At 37.3% G+C, this 17,443-nt stretch overlaps 1 protein-coding gene across 2 annotated transcripts in view; it reads right to left on the reverse strand.

The window, feature by feature from the left end:
• GRM7 (glutamate metabotropic receptor 7) overlaps nt 1–17,443 on the reverse strand; it is a 428,551-nt gene that overhangs the window by 276,474 nt on the left and 134,634 nt on the right. For both annotated transcript variants that reach the window (XM_067544398.1, XM_067544399.1), the window contains exon 2: nt 3,903–4,119. In XM_067544398.1, the coding sequence (XP_067400499.1) occupies nt 3,903–4,119 (217 nt within the window). The remainder of the gene's footprint in view (nt 1–3,902; nt 4,120–17,443) is intronic.

The raw sequence follows: 17,443 nt of genomic DNA on the forward strand, positions 1-17,443 counted from the left end.
GTACGTCTCACTGCCATTTTGGGGGCGCGCAAACCCCTGATTTGAGCATGTAGTTGCACTAATTTCACATAAGTTAGATATGCAGTTGGGGAATAAGGCCAAATCATAAGAAATGATTAAGTTCAGTAAACATAATGTAAACCATCCCAATCAATATTCCTCATCTTAGTAACTGACTAGAGTAACTGACTAGAGAATGGGGCAAACTATAACTAGCATTCTATTTAGGCAACCATCCCTCTTCCCAAGAGATGTGTCCCTTTTATAACAGTTGGGTTGGAAAAGAATAGGTAACCCTGAAACGTTCCAGTTTTTCCAGGAACCAGAGATTTTTAAAAAGGGGCCAGGGAAAAAAAACTTGGCCTAAATCCTCATCCCATCGTGGTGGCATATTCTCTTCCTTGCAACATTAGCTTTTCAAAGTGTTTCCCACCTGCAGTTTCAGCTCGCTGGCCTTTTCAGATCAGTGCCCCAGGGAACAATGGCACTCCCCTCATACAACAGCCCCAGGAGTAATCCAACAGCGTCCCTTCCTCTCTTTCCTTCTTGCCTGAACAGGACTTTGCATCTCATTGTTATCATGGGATCACATATTCTAGCCATGATTGACTGTGTCTTTGAAGATATTACACATGATCTTCTCTATTCAGGCCATGGATATTTGGTCACATTCAAACATACTTACTGTCCTAAGGGCATTTGCCTTGTGATGGCCTCTCTATACCAAGATGTGTCTCTCACTATTTACTGTTTTTTCAGTGCTTTTTTATTACAGTGACCTGTTTCGTCATGAGGTATGTCTTCACTTCTGTTCACCTGAGTGCCTTCTACGTAGTTCAAACTAACAGATACAAAAAAAAAAAAATCATCCAATTGGGAGACTGAATACAATTACTTCCTTTGATCACCTCTTCAGAGGGGTCATACCCTGATATCACAATAATCAGCCAAAAGCCTGGATAAACATGTATGTTTTACACACTATCCTAAAGGTAAACCACTAGAGGGAGTGAATTACGTACACATAGACCTACAGCTAATTTGGCCCATTCTGTGTAGCTACTGAGGAGTAAGGGACTGTTTTGCATCCATACCACATGTAGCAGCACAGAGAGGAGAGTGACCTCCACAAAACCACTATGTCCATTCTGTGCCTGTGGATGGGGATAGGCGGAGCCTTTGCTTGGCCCCCTGGTGCCCTGGCCAGTCCAGCGGCACCAGCGAGCTTGGGAACAGGTATAGGGTGTGTATCTCTCAATCTACAGGTGAATCAGAAGACAGATCACATTGTGCTTTCCAGTCAATTCAGCTACCCAGTGCCCCATAACAGGGCTTATGATATAGCTTCAATTGATCCCTGAGGTAAAAAAATAAAATCCTTGATTTGGACATGGCAGTGTATGAGGACAGACATAGCAATGGATTACAGCTCTCACCCTTAACACAAAGGAGGAGCACTGCCCCCCTTTCATCCATACTCCTGCATACGAGCCATTTTTAATTGGTTAATTGGTACAGGGGTTATAGAACTCCTACTCTTTAACTTGGGATAGACTCTCCTCAGATTACCCCTCCATCAACTGGTCAATGGGTGGATAGAACCTCTAGAGAGGGCAGTGCCATCCCCGCATGTACTCTCCTTCCCCTTCTCACCAGGGTTGTCCCAGTCATTGCCAGTACCATCACATTTTCCACCCACTGAGGCAGGTGGGTAGCATCTATTTCATTGCATCTTATTTCTGTGATTAATTTCAATATCTGTATCCAGAAACAATACCTGAAAATGTGGTTGTCATCTTTGTAAAATATGTAGGAAACGGGACCACCTAGGATTTCCCGTTCATGCTAAACTTTTAAAAGAAGCTAGGGAAATGGTTGAGACGTGTTAAATACACTCAGAATGCCACCCACGCTGTGTCAGTGCAACACGTATCAGTTCAGTGCAATCTTAAGAAGAGAAAGATGCCGCACAGCATTTGAGGTAGCACTAAAGATTATATAGTATGAGTTCTGAGACAAGACTAGCTGCTTATATTAAAGGAAGTTTACGCACTATACTTGCCAGCTTCTTGCTGCTATAAGAGTAACCTACATTATCAGGCATTTCACATTGGTTTTAACAGGTTAACTATGCAGTTATCCGGCTTTATTTTTAGTTTTTTTTTTTGAGACATTTAGTTTCATGTTGATTGCATGAACAACTCTCTTGACTAAGTTATTTCTGTAGAACACCTAAAGCATAAAATTATTACAGAACTACAGCTTGTCCTTCATGTGGAAAAGACATGCTCAGTGTTATTTTGCAAAAATGTTTGTGATGCCTTTGAATTTTAAATTATAATGAATATTGGCATATTGTCACTTCCTGTGGTATTAAATCCAAAATAGTTTTATTTAATACCACATAAATATGCATTCAAATGAACAGAGGAATTTATGCAAAATCCATCTTCTTCTGTAATATCAACACAATGAAACAATTCCAGACTCCTCTTTCTAAGGCTCCCTTTTTCAAAGTGCAGCATCATCACCTCTGCAATTCTTACATGGATTATGCTGAGAAATGAGATGCAGTGACTTACTCAATGACAGTTTGGGGAGTGAGTGAACAGGCTAATGCTCTCCAGCTTGCGGATAATACAGACAATCTGCAAAAGCATGATGTATGCTTCTGAACCAGTTTTATAATAATGGAGAATGCAAACCTCAAATGTTCTTTGAGAGCACTTTAAACCGCACTATAATCTTTACATTTGAGAATGCTTTCTCCTTAATAATATGGAGAGAGAATTATGATTCCAGTCTTGCAGTCTACTCGAATTCAAGTCAATGGAAGTTTTACTTGTTTAAGGATGGTAGGGCCAGAAACTGCTTTGATAAAAAATAATGCAACGTTCATAGTGAAACATTCAGTTCTTTTAAACATGTTATCCTTTTCCAAGCTATATAAGCATATATCTATAGTGGTGAATTTTATATAAACCACTACAATACATATTCTGAGTACCTTACCCCTAACTGGCACATGAAGTATCTCAAATACTTCAGCGAAGAAATACCAGAAGCAATGACTTTCAATAAATTAACTTGTGGGGGATTCGTTTTCCTGTGCCAACAGATGCCTCCCAGATTCCCAGCTTTTCTGGGAAAATCTAAGCCAGTGAGACACTATATTTCCCTCTTTGCTTAGAACATCAGTATTACCCAATAGACATATTCCATTATAGTGACATCCACCCTGGAAATATTTATTTTGAAGGCTGGACTTTTGGGAATGTGAGTTCATCAGCCACTGAAGTCATAGGCAATCCTAGCACCAAAAAACATGACATGTCCAGGACCCCAAATACTCCTATGCCCTGAAGTATTTTTCTTGAATAAATGTGTTTGATCTCTCTCCCAGGCCAGTAAGCTTCCTCCCTTCAAGTAAAGGAGAATGAATTTCCTCAATGAATTTGCCAAGAGAAATGATGAAGAAGAAAACTGATACAATATCTCATAACTGCTTGAAAGGTGGACAGGTATAGTATGACATGAGTCAATGTCTAATAATTTTCTGCTTTCAAAGAACTTCTAGTTGTGTAGAGATAAAAGCTCAGTATTTCAAAAATCTGTCTTGTACCATGTCATCTTAATATAATATTTTACACTGGAATGCTAGAAGCTGTGAGCAATTCAGAATTTTATATTTTCCTCCAACAGTGCATGAAAACTGTTCAAACCCTCAAGTGCTTTGTTTCTGGAACCCCATGAGCAGTTTAAGAGTGAGAGTACATGGAGCCATTGCTGAAAAACTATAAATAGAACAACTTTAGACTCCAATTTCTGTTCAGAGAAGAATAGTAAAACAAGGTGTGATACATAAATATCTATCCACACCATACAGTCCTTTCTTTGCTTACCTGCCTCTCTGGAAATCTGCATGAAGGACTCCACTCCTTTTTCTCCATAATTTCCTTCAGAAGCCACAGTTGACACGTAATTCCACCCCAAAGCTTTTACGATGTCAACCATCGCCTGTGCTTGAAAGGAATCTGGAGGCACCACTCGTGAGAAGAAATCGTAGCGCCTATCATCACTTAACTCTGGTGCAGTGGAGGCGTAACTGATCTGGGGAATCTGTAGGGAAAAAAAGCTATTGGTAAATATGTTCATAAATTCACCACATTTCTAGCATTAGTTTCAGCTGAACCTCTATTCGCCTGCCATATATATCCACCTGTTATTTCCTTTTTTCTTCAGTACCTCTGTGCAAGGCAAATAATCCAACTCTCAAATTACTTCAGGAGTGAATAAATTACAAGAAAAGTCATCAGTGAATTAAAATATTTTCAGTTTTCTCTCTGTCTTGCACCTTTAAGGGACTGATATTCAGAAATGTCAGTTGTGCTATTAAGTGACTAATTTGCATGCCAAATTAGTATTATTGCCTGTGGATATCAAGTGTAGCATATACAAACAGCTGATTGTTCATATAACTGTTCATTTACATCTACAGATATCAATTTGTACATGGAGGTACATTAGTATGCACAAATTGTGCATGCAATTGCACACAGTTTTGCACCTGATGTTTTCAAAATCAGGCCCTAGATATTCTGGTCTAGTGTTGATAGTTTTATTCTCTCCTCTGGTGGCAGTTTAAAGTGTGACATTTTTTAATAAGCTATGATCTCTAGCTCCCAGTTAAAAAAAACGGCTCATTTCTAAGAAAGCCAGAATAGAACAATTTAAAAGTAACTATTGTTGCAAACTCCTGTCTGAGTTCCTGTATCTTTTGGGATTAAGCTATTTGAAATCAAAATATTTATTTGTTCCCTTAAGGCTACTCCAGCCAAACATAGTAGTGAACAGAAAACATCTGTGTATATGTCCTTTTTACTAGAAATCAGATTTTATTAGTATCTGGTGTTTTGTGATCCTGAAGTTCAGTTGAGAAACAGAGAGAAGGACTCACCACATGCCCAAGTTTGCTAATAAATTTAAGAGGGTTTCAGCCTGTGGAAACATCAATATTTCATGCTACAGTACAGGTATCTTCTGTATGCTCTGGGAGTCATCTTCTATCTTTACAAAATTATTCCTACTAATACGTATTGCTCTTCTCTCCTTCTCAAAGGAGGGAACATTACTATATAATCCGGGGCTCAATCCTGAAAAGGCCTCAATTCCTTCAACTCCCACTGAGATCAATGGAATCTTACAGAATAAGGGCCCAAATATGCCTATATATAATTATTGAAAGACAACAACACAGTAAGAAAATAGCTCGGCAGATATATACATTTACTGAAACTACATAAAGTGTTACAAATCCCAACAATTGCTGGAACATATAATATCTAAAGATGCTTTAATAGAAATATCTAGAGAGGCTTCAAATACCTCTATAATGTAGCCCATTATGAGGAATATCACTTATTATGGAGCCATTTAGTTCCATTCCTTAAAACATTGGGCCTGATGCTACCTATGCTCCCACTGAAATCTGTAAGGACTCTGTGTGCAAAGTGTTTGCCAGATCAGGTCCCTGGTGTAATCTCTCTCTTCATTGCTATACATTATTAACCTACAAAAATGCTTAAACTTTCAACTGGGGTTATAGAAATTGCTATCTCTGTTAGAGAAATGAACCCATCGTAGCATTCTGCCTTTCATTTCTCTTTTGTCTGTCATTTTGAGTTGTCAGCAGGCACTTTAAAAGGCTAGTTTAAAAAAAAATCTGAGATTTAGCATGTTGAGAGGCAGGATGCTACAGGTAGCGGTCATACATAAAACTTGCCAGGTTTTCCTGGGATCAATAGATCTATTACATCAGTTTCAGCAGAATTCCTTATGCTTACTATAGGAGATACCTACAAGTGAAATAAGCTGAAATAAATTGTCATAGCTTCATTTAAGTCACTGGAGCTATGACAATTTACCCTGGAAGATCTGCATCCTTATGATTACTCCAAGTATCTAAACTGATAGTATTCTTACACTTATAACTATTGGCAAATTTTTAAAGGTGACCAGCGTACTCTTTTTTGGTTTATTAAGAGGGATTTTTCTCTCCCAATCTGTAAAATGCTGCTAAAAAGATTTATCTGGTTGGGTATCAGCTCAATTTTCATCCTAATAGGATGGTACCTGGAGAACACAGGTAACAAAGGACAATTGTATGGCATTATAAACATACTACTAATTAGATTAAGCAACTGTGCAATGGGGCTGACTGCCATTAATGTAAAAACACAAAAGTTGAAAAGTGTATTTTACATATGTATATATGTGAATCCTAAAGTATGTATCACATTGGCAATAAATGTTTATGAACTAAAATCGAAGGATACATTTTTCACTTCTATAGGGAGCAAAATTTCCACTGAATTTTGCCCAATGCTTATTTAAAAAAAATATTTTGTCTTTTAAATCTTTCATTTTTCTCATGCTTAAAATGTTTTCTGTCTGTTTCAATCTGCATTTAGCAGTTACAACATTAAAACCAACCCTGTCCTTCATATAGTTTCCTTCAGAATGTCTAAGAATCTTGTACAATGACATTAACTTTAGAAAGATTTTTTTTACAAAGCAGGAGAAAAAAAATAAAAGCCAGGTGTAATATTCACTGAAAACATTGCAATTCAACTTTGTACAATACATCAGAGCTTCCATTCCACTTCTGGTACCTCCGAAGGATGTTGCTATTCCCATGCTCCTTTCCCTGCACACAGTCAGCATCCCAGATGTACAAATTGAACATCTGCTCAAGTCAGCTGAAACCTACAGGATATATTATTTCTTTTTTCGTTAGTTTTCAGGCCTCTCTCATTAAGATATCAAATAATTAAAAATGTGACAGGTATAAACCAGACAAAACAGAACTCTTGAGAATAACAAATTATCCCTGGAATAACATTAGATGCTCACTGCTATTCAAATATTTTTCCCATGGAAAACTGTTGATATATTTATGGACCACATTCTGGCTTCAGCTATGTGGACACATCACCCATTATCTGAAATGGGGAACCCTCTGCCATATGGGTCCTTGTGTGGTATTTTGCTGTTTTGTGTGAGGGTGATACTAAGATGGAAAAATAAAGTCTTATGTAAGAAATATTTAAACTCTTTAGGCTCACAAGCTTGAAGCACTATTTCAGTTTATTTTGAAGTTTTAATGACAATTTGTAATATATTTTTTCCTCACTGTAGATGGTCCCAGAAGGTAGTGTCTGGATTCACATTAGAATGAGTCTAAGATTCTAGTCTGAGGCCAATTCAAATGTAGATTTCACATCTGGATTCAGTGAGCCTGTCCACATCAGATTGCAGATAAAAATAGCAAAGCTGTCATGAAATGAACCATTCTCTACCATCTTGGGCTAAAATATTGTGAGTTTCAACCATGCCTAAACCAGAACGAAAAAGGTGCATGTTATGGATTTGGAAGCAGTGTAGGAATAATATATATATGGGATAGAAACATGGCCCCACAGTAGTCAATGGGAATGTTCTCATTGACATCAGTAGGGCCTTAATTTCACCCATGAATCCTGAAATTCAGCTCTACATGCCCATAGAAAATCAAGGGGATTCAGATGTAACATTCCAATAATGGCCATTTCACTTCCTGTAAAAGGTTCACAGTGTTCAAAGTTTGTAAAATGTGCATTTAGTGTTCAGGAAAGATACTCACTTTCCAGTCCTACCATCCAAAGTTTCCTATTTATCCCCATATATAATACAGGATGACTCAGAGAGTGGCAGTGTAAGCAATACTGCAACACTGCGGTTAATGAATCTTGATCATTAGGGACAACATTTAGAAATGAGAGCATTTATTCTCTAGGATCCTATCAGTCCTAATTGCTGAAACCACCTACAATCATATTAATAAGTGTCAGTTCTGATCATGTTTTATGATGTAGACACTTGGAGACCACCAACATTATTCACCTATGCCATCAGCTGGTGGTAATTAACATGCACTAGTTTCTACCTGAAAATCAAAGGAAAAGCTTTTGTATATCTTGACCAATCTAGATACCTAAAAACTCAGCACTACTCCCCCATACTTTCCTTTTTAAAACATCTGTGTTAGAACTAGAGTTTTCTCTCTCTAATCCATATTCGTTCTTTGTTTGATTGTGCAGTGATCCTAAGTTTGAAACATCACACCCTGCTGCCCTGGGAATGATTGGGATGTCAACAAATCCAGCATTACAGTCTCCTCTCTGAAGGATTAAAGTAGCAAGAGAGGAGAGACTGAAGGGAGGACTATTTGTTTAAACACAAATGTATCATAGATAATTCACAAAAAAGGCTCATAAATCTATTTTATAAGCTCTGTTTAATGTATATGTAACACCATCCCAGCATGAGAGTTCAAGTTTAAATCTATATGGTATGTGTCAGCTTAGCTAACTTCAGGGATTCTCAACCAGAACTCTTCTAAGAAGAGATCAAATATTGCATATTTATCAAATAAATAAAGAACTACTCTTCATTTCTTTCCTCTTCCTCTACATATTACTTAATTTAACAAGAACAACTAGAATCTTTTTTCATTTTAAGCTTGCATAAAAAATGTCAGTTCCAATGACAAATCTCAATTCTCTGGCAAGAAACTGTGAACCAAAAGTTACAGTTTTAAACAGCTATTTTGAAACAAAGGGATAGTAATTCACTTCATTATGATGGTAAATGTCTTTCTTATTGGTTTAAAAACCAAAACATTTCATGCCAAAAGGTCAATTCAAAATGACAATTTGGTTCATTTTGATCAAAAACATCAAAACTTTTCATTGTGTCATTTTGGACACTTTTCACAATGTTTTGTTCCATTACCCTTTTTTTGGTATTTTGACTTTCCATTCTGATTCAGAACAGAAACTAATTTTGAAAAGTGAATATTTCCCAGGGGATGAAAATTCTGTTTTCCACGCAAGCAGCCCTAGCATCTTGGTAGCAGACTTCTGCTCCGCAAACACAAGGATGTCAGTTCTCGCTGGTCTTTATAGAGTCTGGAAAAGCATGGGGGGTAGCGGAAGGAAGGGAGGAGAGAGACTCATTATACCTTCCTCCATATTCCTCAGTGTGAACCTCTGCAACAGACAAGCACAATCTAACCCAGTATTTCCCAAAGTGTGTATAGGAGGCACAAGGGTCTGGCTGTGGTGTGTACAATAAGACACAGAAGCCTTTATCAACATCATGTTGCAAGGTGGCCGGGGAGATGCAACTGATTTCATTTTTCTGAAGGGGACCAAGATTTCAAAAATTTGAGAAATGCTAATCAAGTCCACCATGAAGTGTCAGATTGTTATAAAATCATTCTGTTAGAGGTATTACATTGGACATGACATAGAAGTGGTTTACATGTTCCTCATAAATGATATTCTGCTTAAAACAAAGGACATTTGCAATTGATTACATTGCATTAGTCAATGATTAATTAAGAGTTGTAATTTTTTTTTGATATTGCACATTAGTGTGAGTCTGTTTCATTTTTTCCTTTAATGAAGAATAACTCTACTAGATCCCTTTACAACTCTTGGTTGTTTTATTTGAGAAGCGGGTTCATTGAACACACTAAGCACCATAGGATATTTTCTATAACGGGCACAATGAAAGCTTGTACAGAGAACATTCTAGGAATAAAACCACTCAGTGGAATTAGATGCTTTCCATGATCTACTAAAGCTACTATTTGAAACTAAAACCTCCTCTAAAAGCAGAACTGCAACTAAAAGAAATGAAATACAAACTTGACCCAAAGTTGACTCTACGTGGCTAAGCTATAGGGAGAAATTTATGTAGAATACACCTTCCTTCACCCACATCTATATGCAGGAGACAGCCATTTTACCTGACAGTGCACTAGAGTACAAAGTGCCAGGGACAAAAGTGCTTTTTAACTACACTACACCGGTCCTACTTGTTCAACATGCTTCCTAAAGTGCCTCCAACCACACCTGTTTAGCAGTGCACCTCCTATCCTATTGTCTGGCACAGCTCTGACATCAAGGAGCATAATTCAATCCTTGGTGACCAACATGCACAATCATTGTGTTATACGTACACAGATTATCCGGAGGTCTGAAATGTACTCCTGCACATTCGAGAATAAGCAAGGGGAGACATCTATTCAATACATCAAGCAATTTTTTGCACAGTATGATCCCCTAAAATGTATTCATTTTATTAAAGTGAATTAAATGCATTCATTCAGTGGGGTTACTAAGAATTTTCATCATACAGTCCATATCTTAGTAACACAAGTCTCTTGTGCTATTAGTTCCCATAATTTAGCAGCCGTGTGGCAACTATGGAACTGCATACATGGTAAACCAATATGAGGAAAGTATTCATGTATTTTTTAATGGTTTTTAGTCTGGTAAGGGTTCACTTTTCCTCTTCTTTTCATCTCCCCCTCCCTTCTGTTCTGTATCTCTCAGCTTGAAACAAGGAAGAGAGCCAGTACCAGGAGATAAGGAAGCATTCTGTGGAGCATCAGCAAGGGCTCACAGAATACAAATTAGGAACTTCTGATTTACCGTTCCTGACATGCACCATCTAGATTCTGCATAACCCCACAACTTCACTCGCTCTCTCCCGTTTTTCCTCTCACTCCTTTCGTCTGTTCCATTCTGCAAAGAGCCACACATATAAATGGTGGCATTAAAAAAAGTGTTACTATTATGCTACTTTACATGGGATTGAACTATGCCATCCCTTTACTTACTCACACAGTAAAAGTTTAATAAAACGATGGCACCTGACAAAGAACAGTTGTCACAAAACTTCAAAAAAGGCATTTTCACTGAGGATCATGCACAATTAAGATAATGCATGAGTGTACCTGTTGAGATATTAATGAGCTCCTAGTGGAGTATTATTAAGTTCACAGTTTGCTGTAATTTCACTTTCAACCTCCTATGAAGTTTTAATGATATGGTTTCATGACAATAGAAAAAATAATTTGATAAAGTCTCTTGAGCTCCTCTTATTGGGAAATGCAGCATCCATCTTCGTGAATCACACAACCCTGCCAATAAATTTCCTTTCCAAAGTAAGAGGACAGTGCAGAATTTTCACTTGACTGTAAAACTGAAGTGATGCATGACTAACAGCCATGAGTCAATTTAGTTTTGGATTTTATTCATGTAGAAATTTGTCATGTCAGGACTTAATCATCAGTAGTACAACTATTCTTTGTTTACAGTTTATTTCTCTAATTGCATAAGAAACAGCTTTAGCATCCTGTGAATTGTATATAATCATTTCATTTCCTTGCATTAATATTATTTGAAGTTTTGCACCAGTTATTTTCTGTGGGTCAAATCCTCAAGGCCTTCCTCAGTTTTTACCGATTCTTAATCAGGAGAAAAAACTTTCACCAGTGTGAACTCTGCCTGAGTAAGGACAGAGTAAAAACAGAATGGCCAGACCTAACAGCCACTGAGTATTCAGAGTTTCCAAGATACATAGATTCCAAGGCCAGAACGGTCCATTGCAGTCCTCTAATCTGAGCTCCTGAACAGCACAGGCCATAGAACCTCCAAAATAATTCCAAGAGCAGATCTTTTAGAAACGCATCCAATCTTGATTTAAGTATTGCCACTTCTGGAGAATCAACCAGGACCCTTGGTAAATTGTTTCCGTGTCTGATTACCTTCACTGTTAAATATTTACGCCTTATTTCCAGTCTGAATTTGCCTAGGTTCAACTTCCAAACATTGAAATGTGTTATCCCTTTCTCTGCTAGACTGAAGAACCCATTATCAAATATTTGTTCCCCATGTAGGTCCTTACAGTCTGTACTCAAGTCACTCATTAACCTTTTCTCTGATAAGCTAAAGTCTCTCACTGTAAGACATGTTTTCTAATCCTTTAATTATTCTTGGGGCTCTTCTCTGAACCCTCTCCAATTTATCAACAACCTTCTTGAATTGTGGACACCATATCCTAGTAGTGGTTACACCAATGCCAAATACAGAGGTAAAACATTCCTACTTGAGAATCCACTGTTTAGATGTTCAGGGATGACATTAATACCAACCCTGAATATTTTTAAGAGTTCCCAGGATTGAGTCTCTCATCATGTAAATCGGGCCCACATTCTTTGTTCCTAGCTGTATATACCTAGTCATGTCAAAATGCTTATTGTTTGCTTGCACCCAGTTTGTCAAGCGATCCAGATTGCTCTGAATCAGTGACGTATTGTCCTCATTATTGACTATTCTTCTAATTTGTGTGCAGTCTGGAAACTTCGTCAGTGATGATTTTATGTTTTCTTCCAGGTCATTAATAAAAATGTTAAATAGTGTAGGACCAAGAACTTATCCCTGCAGAATCAACTGGAAACACACCACGCGATTATTCCCCATTTACAATTATATTTTGAGACCGATCAGTGAGGCAATTTTAATCCATTTAACATGTGCAATGCTAATTTTATACTGTTTTAGTTTTTTTAATCAAAATGTCATGCAGCACTAAATGAGCTGCCTTACAGAAGTTTAAATATATTACGTCAACACTTAACTTTCTCAACCAAACTTGTCATCTCATAGAAAAAAAGATATCAAGTTAGTTTGACAGGATCGGTTTTCCATAAACCTATGTTGATTAGTATTAATTACATTACCCTCCTTTAATTCTTTAGTAGTCGACTCCCGTATCAGCTGCCCCATCATCTTGCCCGGGATCAATGTCAGACTGAAAGGCCTATAATTACCCTGTTCATCCCTTTTACCTTTTTAAATGTTGACACAACATTAGTTTCCTTCCAGTCTTCAGGAACTTCCCCACTGTTTCCACTGATTTCACAGAGTCTTTCCATTGATTTCACTGGGCTTTGGATTAGGCCTCAAATTATGTATGGCCCACGAATGGACCTCCAAAGCCCATTCCAGCTCTTCAATGCCCAATCATTCTGAGTAAGAGCAGGGCCAGTTCAGCTGCTGCTCCCCTTGTAGCTGGCCATGGCTTAACCTCTTAGATTAACTGACTAAATGAGGGAAGAAATATATATATATATATATATATACACACACCACTAGTATTGACCCCCCATGGTGCCAGAGTATCTCTGTTGCTCTCCGTGGCCACTTATATGCCCCTGACACTCTGTGGAAATGGGTAAAAAAAATAACATAGATACATTTTGACCACACCTTGCTCTACTCCTCCTTATCATCTCTCCAAATGCCAAAAATTGCTAAAGTTAGCAGTTTTGAGCGGGATTTACAAGACTTATCTAAGTGACTTTGCAGCACAAGTCTTATGAAAATCAGTCATACTTGTGGCCTGAGATGTTGTGCTATTGGCATTTCTCAAAAAAGAAAATATGGAGGGATTTTCCAAAGCACCTAAATGACATAGCAGCAGATCCCCTCAATGTCTTTCAATAGGATTTTTACTCTTATATCACTTAGCACAGCATTTCAGGCTACAAGTGGATTTTTGGTCCAAAGAACAGAATTCTGATGATTAAAATCCAGAAAAAAACCCAACTGCTAAAAAAAGTTAGTATAACATTCTACATGCACACAAAATGTCACCTGTTCTGCACAGCCCCTGGCCTACTACTGTTTATATATGGAGGTCTAGTTGCCCTAAGTGAAAATTAGAGTGAGGGAAAATCCACTAAAGAAAAGTCACACATTTAAAGAAGGACCTAAGGACCATCATATAACGGAAAACTTTCAAAAAACCATTAATCTATTTATAGTTCACATGTTTTTTCCCTTGCTTTTTCTCACCGTGTTTGCCAATTACTGAAGCTATTTGTGTTCAAAGAAGATCCTGCTTGCTCACATCACAGCCTATTTTATCTTTGCAGTGAATTCATAATAGAGAATTAGAGACCTCACACAATCATCTACAATCACAATGGGAAATGGACAGATTTCACAAGGTACAGGAATACAAATATAAACAAGATCAAACTCAGTGAGAAGCTAAATTGGGAGGAGGATTTACTAAACCATAAATTATCTTCAACAGCAAAAATATAAATACTAAGAACACAAACCAAGTACATGATGATATTCTGTTCATTCACATATGAATGTTTTCAGTTTGTTCTACAGGATAAATCTCATCCCTCTACGTGAGCTCACAAATTACATGCCTGTCAGCACATGTAAGGTCAATAGGACACTAGGCCATGACTAAGCTTGGCTCTAGAGACTAAGACTGATATTGAGAGATCAAGTAAACAGCCTGTCTCCCAACTGTAAAAACACCTCAGGTGCTCAGCACTCACAACTAGGAATGAACTGTTTAAAAAAAAAAAAAAAAAAAAAAAAAAAAAAGCCATGCTCCTATTTAAGCTCTTTGCTGTTCTATGTTTGTACAGTGCTTGGTCTTGGTACATGAACAGAACTCCTAGGAACTACCACCATGTAAATAATAGTAATTGACGCATCTAAATGAAGTGGCCAGATTTCCAAAGGTATTCCATGCCTGCTGCTTCTTTTGTTCCAAAGGGGAATTCCTAGATGCTGAGCGCTTTGGAAAAACTGGCCCAAAATCATTTTTTCTCCACCTCAAAAGATTTCTTTTTTCTTTAATTATGATCAAAATTGGTTCCACATTATCTGGCTCCTCCACCCTTTTTCCTACATCAACCAGCTGCCTTGGCATTTTTATATGTTTTGGATGTTTAACAGTTTTTATTTATTGTAGCAAGTTGGCACACTATGCTGAATATATGTTACCTCCTGAGTGTGACCTGGTAAGTGTGTGTGCTCATAGAAAAAGTGCCATTTATGTCTGAAGATAGTTTTGGGTGCACTAATATTTGTTTTGCATATTCAAAATGGATGCATCCCACATATTTTGCAGACACAGTTAAAGAGGGCTGATGAAAATGTAGACCATAGTATTACAATATGTACAACTCCTCACGAAAATTTAGATCTGGTTATTGAATCCAGTTATTCCCTTCCACACCACCTCAAAATTTCATGTCTATTGGGAGCCTGGATTTTAGTTAAACTATCCCATAAATAGGGACCAGGTGTGAAATTTAGATTTGGGTCCAGGTTTGGATCCCAATCAATATACTCGTCCATCCCCCTGCAACTCAAAAACACCCAGATTTCAGTGGAGAAAGAAGAGCTTCATGTTTCTCTAAAATTATTATTTATATGTAATGTTTTGCCTTCAGTATATTCGGGTGCATACCTATCCAGCAAAAGTGCTGATCTGCACTTACAAGTGAAGTAACTGTCAGTTTGTCTCATACAAAGGAAAATATTCATTGAGACATTAAGATATTACACAGTTTGTTGCTTACCTTGATTTTGTACTTTTCATGTATATAGCATTCTTTGCTTACTTCACATACATCTCCCCAACAGTCTAGACTAATTAGCTGATGTTTTAGGAAAATTAAGTTTAAACACTTAAATTATATGCCAGAAATGATAGAAAATCATTTCCACATTACTACTTGTTATTTATATGGTACTATGGTTTATTGTGCATGGCCTCTTTTATATATTCAGATAGACAAGGTCCCTGCAGTGAGGAACTTCTAGTCTCCGATGAGACAGGAGTAAGACAGGACAAGATGTTGATGAGGAGATGAACAGGGAAGAAATGGGATGACAAAGCGTGGGAAGAAGAGGAGGGGAGATTAACAGGGAGTTCATTTTCTCTTCATTTCCTTTATCAGTAGTTTGCCTTGTCTGAATTGTCTTGCTTTGCAATTTTTATTTCAACTTAAATATAGCATTGTTAGATGCTAGAGTAGCCATGGGATTGTCCAATGGAGATTAGCTGTGGAATGCTAGCTATAATGGAGAAGCAACTGTAATAGACAGATACAGTAATAGATCATAATAGAGCTGTTATGAGATAGTGGTGCACCACTAACCTTACCATCCTGAAATGATCTGACAACTAGTGAGTGTGGTGCATTAGAAACTATTATTCTGGTTAACAGGACCTTGACAAAATTTACATGCCTTTCTACCATGATAGTACAATTTATTCACCGTGTAATAGGAACAAATAATTCATTCTACTTAGCTTTCTCTCACATACAAAATGTCTGTGGCATTAACCTTGAAGCAGAATGTCCCACACAAATATGCCCCAAAGTGCACTTTTCTTTTTTAACCAACAGAAAACCTCCAGAGAATCTAAAAAAAGAAACCACCTCCTGGTATATAAGTCAAGCTTCATACTCTAGCATAATTGTGGCAAGCTAAAATGGAACACCACTTTCATTAATACTGGTCCAGCTACGAAACTATGTATATGTATAAATTCTCCTCTGCCTCCCTCTTCCTAGAGTGAAAAACTGTAATAGTGAATTACTGAGGTGACAATAATCACAGTAATTAGTACTGTCCACACAGCTCATAAGAGCTTTTTATCTGCCCCAGAGAGAAATAGGCAGGGGAGAAATCATAACTATAAGATACAATAAAAATGAGAGTTGTCAGACGTTTCATACTGAAAAGGCATATTCAGAATGAAGTGTCCTCACAATACCTATAAACGTATAATGCAACTCTGGCTTGCACATTTGCAAAGCAGCTGCTGATCAAGAATAAAAGTTGGTTTTGGTCTTTCAATTCAGTGCTTTCAGATCCTTGGATGGACGGCTGTTATGGCAGGATCTATGTCAGGTAAATATGTATTTAATAATATCATAAAAGCAAATAAACTTTCTCTTTATTAATAATAAACACTTGTAAATAGTACACAGGTATGCAGAGATTTTACATAGCAAGCCAAGACCTGGTACCTGCTCCAAAGAGCTTAAAGTTATGTATTAAGATATATTTATGTTTTTTTCCCCTTATATTTCCAATCATTTTGTGTGTGTTTGTTTGCAAGAGTTAGACATTTGTGTCTTATTGAAGCCAACAAGATGACTAAAACCTAACAAATCCTTTAATGTGAAGCAGTTTATAAATGAATTTACAAACTCATAATCCTTCCCTCTGTTACAAGGCAATGTGTTAAAAATCTCTCCTACTGCTCTATATTATACTGCAGCCCTCTGCTCTTCTTCCATAACAATATCCTTCCATTTATTGCAATGACAGCCACTATGACCTGTTCCCCTCTGACCAATCAGATAAGCATGGCTCCTGAATACAGTCATAAAACACAGTAAAAATACCTGGAGCAATAAACTACTACTCGTTTTGGAGAAAGTGAGTGACATCAGAAACCCTATATGAATATATTATCCACGTAGAACTTGGTGCAATAGAGGAATGAGCAGCATGAATTATAGGGTTGAATTCAGAAATCATATTCACAAGATAAGTCCACGTTTATGAGCTTCAAACAAAATATCTGGCCTTAGAGAATTAATCAAAAACCTAATACTTATAGAACAGCCACCAATAGACTGGAACAAAACAAAAAGTCTGTGTTTAATTACTTAGAAACAATTGAGAAACCTTATTGATCTGAAAGGGCCAGA

The sequence above is a fragment of the Emydura macquarii genome, unplaced genomic scaffold, assembly GCF_026122565.2.
Source record: "Emydura macquarii macquarii isolate MOO-44397 ecotype Brisbane River unplaced genomic scaffold, CSIRO-AGI_Emac_v2 contig_968, whole genome shotgun sequence".
In the NCBI taxonomy this organism is placed as follows: domain Eukaryota; kingdom Metazoa; phylum Chordata; order Testudines; family Chelidae; genus Emydura; species Emydura macquarii.